Raw genomic sequence first — 9947 nt, 5'->3', positions numbered from 1 at the left:
TGTTTTACCAGTTCTGGAGCTTTGCCAGTGTTTAATAGTGGCAGGGCAGGGCCTGACTGCAGGTACGCTGGGGTGTTGTTCTCAACGCCTGGGCTCCTGGACTCTGGGGTTTGCCCACCACTCTCCCCTGTATGGAGAATTAAGTTTCTGACCCCCCCCAGCAACGGGAAGAGGCCCCAAACAGCAAGAGCCCGCCCCTGGTCAGGCTCCAGGGGCCCCTGCTGTGTCAGCCAGGCACACGCTTTGTGGCCGCGGGGGGGAGGGCCTGACTTCGGCCAGGTGCGGCAGGTTACTGCCGCCATGTGCTGCGCTGCCACCCTGCAGGTGGGGCCCGTCCCCTCCAGGCGCGGGTGGTGGAGGGGCCCCAGGCCGGCAGGACTCCAGGTGGCGTGGGCAGCCGGGCCGGTGGGGAGGGGGCTGAATGGCACAGTAGGGCTAGCGCCCGGAGAGAGCCAATGTGGGGCGGCGCTACAGCCCCGTGCTGGGAGCCGCTTAGAGTGGGCGGTGCAAAGGCCCGAGAGGAAGCAGAGGGCAGCTGTGGGGCGGCGCTAGGGCCCAGAGGGAGCCGGCGTAAGGCGGGGTGGGCTCGCGGTCTGTGCCCGCGCGCGGGGCGGGGAGGAGGAGGAGGGTTTCGCGCTCTAGCCTCTGCCTCTTGGAGCCGCGCGCCCGGCGGTTGGGGCGGCGGGTCTGGCGCGCGGGGTACGTGTCCCGCTGCAGCGGCTGGTGGGGGCTGCCCCCTCCCCGGCTCGGCGCTGTGAGTGGGCGGAAGATGGCGCTGGGCGGATGGAAATCCTAATGACGGTCTCCAAAATCGCCTCTATCTGTACCATGGTGAGGGGGGGGCGGCCGGCTGGGCACCCGCGGGGCCTGTGGGGGAGGGAGGTGATCGAAGGGGGCCGGGTGTGAGGGGGAGCCTCCTGGCGGGGCGGGTCCTGGGGCGGCTGGGCGTGCTGCGGGGGGGTTGGGGTGTGAGCGAAGCACTGAGTCGGGGGTGGGTTTGGAATGGGGACGGGAGGCGGCGCTTGCGCGGCCTGCAGCATCGCGCGCGGAGCGGGTGCTGGGAAAGGGCGTGAGGGGGGCGCTTCCTTCCCTTGCAAACAGGTGACGCGGGTTATGTTGGGTTCGAAAACCAAGCTCCTCGGAGCGGTGCCTCCTCTCCGCCTGGCTTTTGTGCGGCTCCCGTAGAAGAGCGTGCCGCTCGCCGTGGGAGGGAGCGAGGGTGGGAATCAAAAACTGGGTGTAGTTAATCGGCTTTAGAGAATGCAGTACTGAGGCAAGCGCAAATGGCAGTGGGGGGTGGGGAAGCGTAATATGGACATAAGGTGAAACTTGGTTTAAATAACGACACAGGAAACTAGGAATCATTAGTTAACCAGTAAAGTCTTTATCAAAATTGTATTGGAAATCTTGCAGATGCTTTAAAATATTTGCTCAAGCTGGTTTTTACTGACTGTAGGATTTCTAGAAATCTTGATTTCCCCCTCCCCCCCCCCCAACTCCACATCATAAATTTTTGTCAGTAGTAGTTAGTACATAATGCCTCACTAATGTTATGTGGGCATGGCTGTCATGTCACAGTGGTAATCTGGTGCACTCTTGGTTACCCTTAAAAGCTGCATTAGCAGCCAGTGTAGTTAGTCTTGTGCAGTATGGTACACATACTGGTATGTAGTCTGAAAGGTTTGCATCGGTCCAAGTCCGGATTGGAACACAGCTGTCAGTGTTTATTTTTAATTGAACTTCATCCTTAATTATTTGTGAAGAAAGAGTTATGACCACACTAATTGGTGTAATAGAACTTTTCTGTCTCTAATTTTAAAAAACTGGGAATTTAGTGCTCTTTGAGAGTGCTGAACTTTGAGACCAAGCTATCCTCTAACCTGTAGAAATAGCCTCTCCTCACAGATGAGGCACGTTGGCAGACCATTGTAGGGAATCTTGCATTCCACTTCTCTGTAAAACTGTACTATGAATGAAGGAGCTATCTACACACCTTCTGAGAGCACAAAAATGTGAATTTAGAGACTGCAGAAGTGGGGAGAGACCTATTGGATCATTCCCTACAGTACTTTCTCTAGGCTTTTTTCTCTGTCTAGTTATAAACTTCTCAAGCAGTGGGGCTTCCTCCACTTCCCATGGGAGACTGTTCTGCAGTTTTTAGGAATTTCTGTATTGTCTGACAGGTTTCAGAGTAACAGCCGTGTTAGTCTGTATTCGCAAAAAGAAAAGGAGTACTTGTGGCACCTTAGAGACTAACCAATTTATTAGAGCATAAGCTTATGCTCTAATAAATTGGTTAGTCTCTAAGGTGCCACAAGTACTCCTTTTCTTTTTGTATTGTCTGAATATATCAAGCAAAAGTTTCAAAGGAGGCCCAAACACTTCTAAATGAATAACTTTCTATAGCATGCCAGCTAAAATTGCCAGTAACGTTGCTAGTCTACTGTAGTGACATGTTTGTGGTATGAGAGAGCACCCAAAGTGCTTTCAGGTAAGCTACTGAATAGTCATCAGGTATGGGTTGGATTTGAATAAGTGACTTAGGAGAGGTCTCTACATTCTGTGTTGTCACCTAAGGCATTTTGTTTCAGTTATATCTCTTTTGTGATGAACTAAAATATGTCTATATATAACTAAGACATTTTTACATCAGGTACATATTATGGTCAGTCTTATGGTGTATTAACTCACGATGTGCTCTGGGATAAAGCCATTATAAAATTTAAAATGAATTTCAAAATGTCTGTGCTTTACTAGGATCTTGGGATAGGACAGCTAGATGAAGATACCCATTGTAAAGCTGCAGTGTTTAAATTTAATAGGTAATCTAGGATCTTATTTACAATCGTAGTGTAAATTAATGCACACATTATGCTGAAGCTGGTCCCAACAGTATAGTTATCATGCTGAGATAAAAGTTCTTAATTTAAGTGGTGTTTTAAATATTTGTTTTGTTAAAAAAAATTAAAAGTATTCAAAATTTACGTTTACAACTTGACTCTCTCATGGTGGCTTGATGAAAATTGGGTTGGTACAGAGAGAATAAGGGATAAAGGAGTTAAGGAGAGCTGGCTGTTTCTCAATGGGACAGTAGTGAAGGCATAATTTCAAACTATTCTGATGCGGAAGTAAGATAGGAAGAATAGGAAGGCTCTCTCAGGAGCTCTTTAATGACCTGAAAATCAAAAAGAAATTCCACAAAAAGTGGAAATGTGGACAAATGGCTCAGGAGTACAGAACATTAGCACAAGCATGTAGGGACAAAATCCAAAAACGTAAGGGCACAAAATGAATTACACCTAGCAAAGGACATAAAAGGCAGTAAGAGGTTCCTTAAATACATTAGGATTGAAAGAAAGACAAAGAAAAGTGTAGGTACTCTACTTCCTGGAGAAGACACACTAATAACTATAACAGCAAGAAGGCTGAGGTGTTTAATGCCTATTTTGCCAAGCTCAGTAATCTTCACTAGAAAATTAATGGTGATTGGATACTCAGCACAATATTAACAAGGGGAAAGGAGCACATTCCAAAATAGGGAAAAACTAGTTTAAATAATGTTTAGATAAGTTAGGTATATTCAAGTCAGCAGGGCCTGATGAAATTCACTCGAGTACTTAAGGAGCTAGCCAAAGCAATCTTGGAACTGTTAGTGATTATCTTTGAGAACTCAGAGGACAGGTGCGGTCCCAGAGAACTGGAAAAGGGCAAACCTACTACCTTTCTTTGTCCCCCTTTTTAAAGAGGACCTGGGCAATCATAAATCAGTCAACTTAACTTCAGTACCTGGAAAGATACCGGAATAAATATTCAATTCGTAAGCACCTAGAGGATAATAGGATTATAAGGAATAGTCAGTATGGATTTGTCAAGAACAGGGTCACAAACCTAGTGGATGGGGGAAAGCAATAGACATGATATATCTTGATTTTTAGTAAGGCTTTTGACACAGTTCCACATGACATTCTCATAAGCAGACTAGGGAAATCTGGTTCAGATGACATTACTATAAGGTGGGTGCACAACTGGTTGAAAGATCGTACTCAAAGAGTAGTTATCAATGATTCGTTGTCTAACTGGGAGGGCTTATCTAATGGGCTCCAACAGGGGTCAGCCCTGAGTGTTCTACTGTGATGCTTCCCAAAGGCATCCAGAGTTGTGAGGCACCTCACTTCCACCTGCCCTTAGCATGAGGAAGTCTTGTCTGTGCCTGCTGTGGATCAGCTCCCTGACTCCAACATCCTCTAGCAACATGAGCACTAACTTCCAGGCCTCGGCAGGCCTTGCTTTGTCTGTGAAGGTTAACGATAGGCACACCAAGCATCCCTCTTGAGCACCCAGCCCCTGGTCCACCGAACACTCACAGAAGTCTCAGATTTGCTGCTCTCAGAGGAATAGTACACAAAAATTTACTAGTTTTAATTCAGGATTGCCATTTTTCTTAACAAACACTTAAACTTATTCTTGTTTTCACTGTAAATATATCTATTACCAAAGAACAGAGATTTAGATGATGGAAAGTAAGAATATTGGAAACAAATGATTACATATAAAACAAAATCATAACAGTCTTTCTAGAGCTGAAATTTAACTCTCAAAACATTCCTGTCTCCAGCAAGATAGCTTATTTTAAGTCCTTTCCTCAGCATTTTCAACCAGGATGGCTGAGATCCCCCTTTCATAAGATGAAGCCTGCTGGCACTTGTCTTTATAGATTGAAGGATGCCAGCGTATCTCTCTGCATCCCAGATAGACCAGACCAGAGCTTTTATCTTCACCTGAAAACAGCGTCTCTCCCCGCTGCCCCCTGCTGTTTACCTCTTCCTGTTAGTTTCCTTTTGAAGTCTCTGCAAGCTCTTCATTAGCATTTGACTTAGTATGCTAATAGATTTCTATAATAAGAAACACAATATACAATGGTCCGCTGGAGAGATAAGTGTCTTCCACTTTGTCTGGACAAGTTTGTCTCAAGTCATCCAAAAGTAGCATACCCTGTCTTTACAAGGCCTACAGAATATAATTTTCAGCATATATTCAGAACTTCTTGCACATTTTCCATACTTGCATATCATAAGAGACCTTATATGACCCCTTTTGGTGAACCCAAGGGATTCCATTTCACATGTATTTTCCGAAAAAGTCCTTTGAAGTTCCTAATGCTTCCCAGAGATTGCATTAGTCACATCTCCTAGAGAAATTACATACAGTTCCAAAATAGCACATAAACAATGACATTTTTAATTCAATTGACTCCTGAAATCCTTAGTTCAATAAGGTTTAACTTAATTCCATAAAATTTGTGTAGAGTATTGCAGGATATTGTTATATCTGTCACAGTAATTAATGCTGTATTTGTAGTCATGCAGCCAAATGGCTTTGGGAGTCAGCTACTGCGCTGCTGAGCCAATTTGGGAAGAGGAGGAGGGGGAAACTGAGCAACTACCTGTGGATGAACTTTTCCTGGGGCAGCTTCACTTGGAGGAGCACCATGTCTGGGCTTGAGAAACAAATTGAGTGGTGTGAAAGGATAGTGCTGCAGACCTGGGATGACCAATAGTTGTGATAGAATTTCAGGATATAGGCCACTTTACCAGAGATCTGTATGCTACTAACCCCTGAGCTGCTGCAGTAGAGTATGAACATGAGAGTTCCTCTTACCATGGATATGTTTGTGGCCATCACCATCTCGAAGCTAACTATCTCCCAGTTGGTCAGTAGCTAATCAGTTTGGTGCTGTTGCAGCTGTTGTCATGGAGATGTTCAGTGCATTAAAGTGTTGATCCCCCAGGTGATAACACTTGGTAGTGCACAGGAGATTATTGATGGATTTGCATGGTTGGGGTTCCTGAATTATATTGGGGCGATTGATGAGACCCTTGTGCATATTCTTTTGCCTCCCACACCAGAGTTCATAAACAGAAATGGGTATATCTGAATGGTGCTTCAGATAATGTTGATGAATGGTTGATCACCGTGGAAGGTTTGCCAATATTGATGTGAGGTGGTCTGGAAAGATCCATGTTGCTAGGATCATTAGAAACTCAGAACTGTTTTCTTTAATGAACACGTGTCCTCCCAGGACTACTTTGGATGTTAATGATGGTATGATTCCCACGGTCCTTCTGGGAGACCTAGATTGCCCTTGGCTTCCCTGGTGTATGAAGCCTTTAACTGGACATTTGGATAGAGAAAGGGGCTGTTCAACTATATCCTGAGTAGCTGGAGAATAACAGTGGAATGTGTATTCAGAAGGCTGAAAGGGATATGCTGGTGTCTGATAACAAGGCTGGAGTCTGATGAGCAATATCCGCCTAATGGGATAACTTTTTCAATGGGAGAGAGCCTCACTGATTGGCAGAGGTGCAGAGACTTTCAGAACATTGTGAACAGCCAGAGCGGCTGCCTCTGAACACTACAGCAAATGGTTAAAGCTATATGTCAGGGATGCCTTGTGCTTTACTTTGAGGCTAGGAGATGAAGTTGTTAATGCCTTTTTTTGTTGGTCTTAACTAAAAAGGTTGTGTGTAACCATATGCTTAACACATATAATATTAGCAACAAAGGGAAGGAACATAGGCTAGAAGAGGGAAAGAACAGGTTAAAGAATATTTACCTAAGTTAGGGGATATCTGCGCTGCAATGTAAGCCAAGGGTCTTTTGGATTTGAGTCCAGAGACTTGGTGTTTATAAGTCTGCACTTGAATATCCACACTGATTAATGACCCTGGGTTTACAATTTTTGGACCTGGGTCTCACACCTGCTGTTCCGCATCCACTCTGCACTATGCAGACCTGAGTCAAACCTGCATATATCCCAGACTTCCTGGCTCCCTCTGTAGCTGTAGCTGCTCTAGTCCTTGGTTCCTGGTGCATTGTGGGAAAACTTGACTATCCATCCTTCAGAACCATATTGGAAGTTGTTTCAGCCCACCAACACATTCAGCCAAGCCATCTTTTCGGTCTTCATGCTCTCAGCAACCAGAGCCAACAACATAGATAGAAGAACTTGTTCTGCTTGTTCTTTTGTTCCCATTTCAGGAAATGGGCAGAGCATCCATGAGATGCTGGTGGATGTTTTGATGGCATTTTCTGACCTACTGAAGGCACCTCTCAGCGGAGGAGGAGAATGAGATGCTAACTGGCTAATGCTGCTCACAACTCTCAGTATAGCTGCTGATGTCCTCTGTGTAGACCAGTGCTTCCTGAGCAGGATCACAAGTACAGACTGGTGGGATTGTATCATCATGTGGACCTGGGATGATCAGCAGTGGCTCCAGAAGTTTTGCATGAAGAAAGTGACATTTCTGGAGCTTTGGGAGCAGCTTTTCACGAACCTCCAATTTGAGAGAGGGTGGCCATGCTGGTCCAGAAGCTGGTTGTATAACCATCTGGAAGCTGGATACTTCTGACTTCTACAAGTCCACTGCTAACCAGTTCAGTGTTGGCAATTTGAGTGGGATGGTTGTGGTGGTGGAGGTTTCAGAGGCAATGAGGCAAGTGATTTACTCAAACCTGGCAAGCATAAAAAATATCCTTGCCGTAATTGCTGGTTTTGAGAGAATGGGGTTTCCCAACTGCACTGGGGCCATGATAATATTTGTGCCCAAAGCTTGTCCTCCCTCGAGGAGCACCAGAGTACATAAACCACAAAGGCTACTACTCCGTTGCTGTGCTGGACCTTGTCAACCACAGAGGCTGATTCATGGATGCCAACATGGACTGCTAGAAAAGTGCATGATGACAGACTTTTCAGCTGATTGGTAGTTTTCCTTCATGGACATACTGGGATGCTATTCTCATCAAATGACATTGTCATAAATGGAGTAACTGTCCCCACTTTTATTCTAGGAGACCCCACCCTTGTGTTACGAGATTGTACCTGATTTCAGAAGCCCTGGCAAAGGAAGGTTTAATTACACTCTCAATAGGTACAGAATGGTGGCTGAATGCGCATTTGGCCAATTAAAATCTTGCTGGTGCTGTTTACAGAACCGTTTGGATGTAAGTGTTACAATGCTGTCTGCATTATTGTGGCTTGCTGTGCTCTTCACAATGTTTTACTGCATCATGACAGCACGATCCTGCCCTGCCAGGCTCCTGCTTGATTGTGGTTGGCCTGCAAGGGTAGAAGTAGAAGGGCCTGAAAATAGAAATGAAACAGTACACTGTCTCAGTATTTCAGAAGAATTTTATTATATCATCAGCAGAAATTTCTTTAGGATCTCAAGGCCAAAACATGATATTTTGTATAATTTTGTGCTTCAGTATATCTGAGACCAACAGTTTTTTAGTTTCTAAATGTTGCTTGTACACCACTTAGAGTTAAGCACCACTTCAGAGCGTAAAGCCTTCACACATAATGGTAAGGTGAAATTTACAAAATTCATTTAGTGATATATTGTTAAAAATTGCAGTCCACTTTAGCCTTGGGGGGTAAGTGCCACTTTCCATAGTTTGCTACCTATGGTTTTATTATCCTTTTAGGCATTTGGGAGGACATAACAATTTGGGAGATTCCTGAATGGCAAAGGGATATTCTGTTCCAAGTTACTGATGGCAAGCCAGATGTGTGTTGAGTTCCTACTATCATACCATTGTAGGACTTAATCACATTAGCCACGCCATCAGGGGCTCGTTCACCTGCACATCTACCAATGTGATCTATGCCATCATGTGCCAGCAATGCCCCTCTGCCATGTACATTGGCAAAACTGGACAGTCCCTACGCAAAGGAATAAATGGACACACATCTGACATCAGGAATCATAACATTCAAAAACTGGTAGGAGAACACTTCAACCTCTCTGACCACTCAGTAAAAGATTTAAGGGTGGCAATTTTGCAACAGAAAAGCTTCAAAAACAGACTCCAACGAGAAACTGCTGAGCTTGGATTAATATGCAAACTAGATACCATTAACTTGGGTTTGAATAGAGACTGGGAGTGGTTGGGTCATTGCACATATTGAATCTGTTTCCCTAAGTTAAGTATCCTCACACCTTCTTGTCAACTGTCTAAATGGGCCATCTTGATTATCCTTACAAAAGTTTTTTTCTCCTGCAGATAATTGCTCATCTTAACTAATTAGCCTCTCATAGTTTGTATGGCAACTTCCAACTTATCTGTATGTGTATATATATCTTCTTACTATATGTTCCATTCTATGCATCCGATGAAGTGGGCTGTAGCCCACGAAAGCTTATGCTCTAATAAATTTGTTAGTCTCTAAGGTGCCACAAGTACTCCTGTTCTTACTACAGGAAAAGTTTGTAGCTATCTGCACCTGGGGAAATCAGCAGGATGCGGCGCTAGTTTCCACAGAGATTATTGTTTCCCTATAGGCTGCACGCTGTATTCAAGATGTGGGCGTATCATTCGTACAGAGACATCTCTTAGGGGAGGATCTATTAATGGAGATTCTCTATGTCCTAGTGAGGAGAGGATGGTAGATGATAAAATACAGGTAGGATCTGATGAGAAACAGTCAAATGGAAAAAGTCCCATTCAATTACATCATGTAATGGCAGACTGCTAAAAAGTGATGAGTTTTTAAAGTGCTTCTATACCAATGCTAGAAGTCTAAATAATAAAATGGGTGAACTAGACTGCCTCTTATTAAATGAGGATATTGATATAATAGGCATCACAGAAACTTGGTGGAATGAGGATAATCAATGGGACACAGTAATGTCAGGGTACAAAATATATCGGAAGGACAGAACAGGTCATGCTGATCGGGGAGTGGCACTGTATGTGAAAGAAAGCGTAGAATCAAATGAATACTTAAAAAATCTTAAATGAACCAAACTGTACCATAGAATCTCTATGGATAGTAATTCCAAGCTCTAATAATAAGAATATAGCAGTAAGGATATATTACCAACCACCTGACCAGGATGGTGATAGTGTCTGTGAAATGCTCAAGGAGATTAGAGAGGCTATTAAAA

At 44.4% G+C, this 9947-nt stretch overlaps 1 protein-coding gene across 3 annotated transcripts in view; it reads left to right on the top strand.

Moving 5' to 3' along the window:
* The first annotated feature begins 604 nt into the window (after positions 1–604).
* The window catches only part of USP12 (ubiquitin specific peptidase 12), a 74689-nt gene continuing 65346 nt past the window's right edge, over positions 605–9947 (top strand). The window contains exons 1-3 of one of the 3 annotated variants that reach the window (XM_084628964.1): positions 605–831; positions 7039–7310; positions 7849–8001. In XM_084628964.1, coding sequence (XP_084485090.1) covers positions 7146–7310; positions 7849–8001 — 318 coding nt within the window. In that variant the 5' untranslated portion in view covers positions 605–831; positions 7039–7145. Of the gene's footprint in view, positions 832–7038; positions 7311–7848; positions 8002–9947 lie in introns of those variants that run through there. The other 2 variants (XM_084628963.1, XM_084628962.1) reach the window with 2 other exon arrangements.

This window comes from Lepidochelys olivacea (assembly GCF_965140295.1).
Source record: "Lepidochelys olivacea isolate rLepOli2 genome assembly, chromosome: 1".
Classification (NCBI taxonomy): Eukaryota; Metazoa; Chordata; order Testudines; family Cheloniidae; genus Lepidochelys; species Lepidochelys olivacea.
Note: the sequence above shows the minus strand (reverse complement) of the source record. Positions and strands in the feature narration are given on the sequence as shown.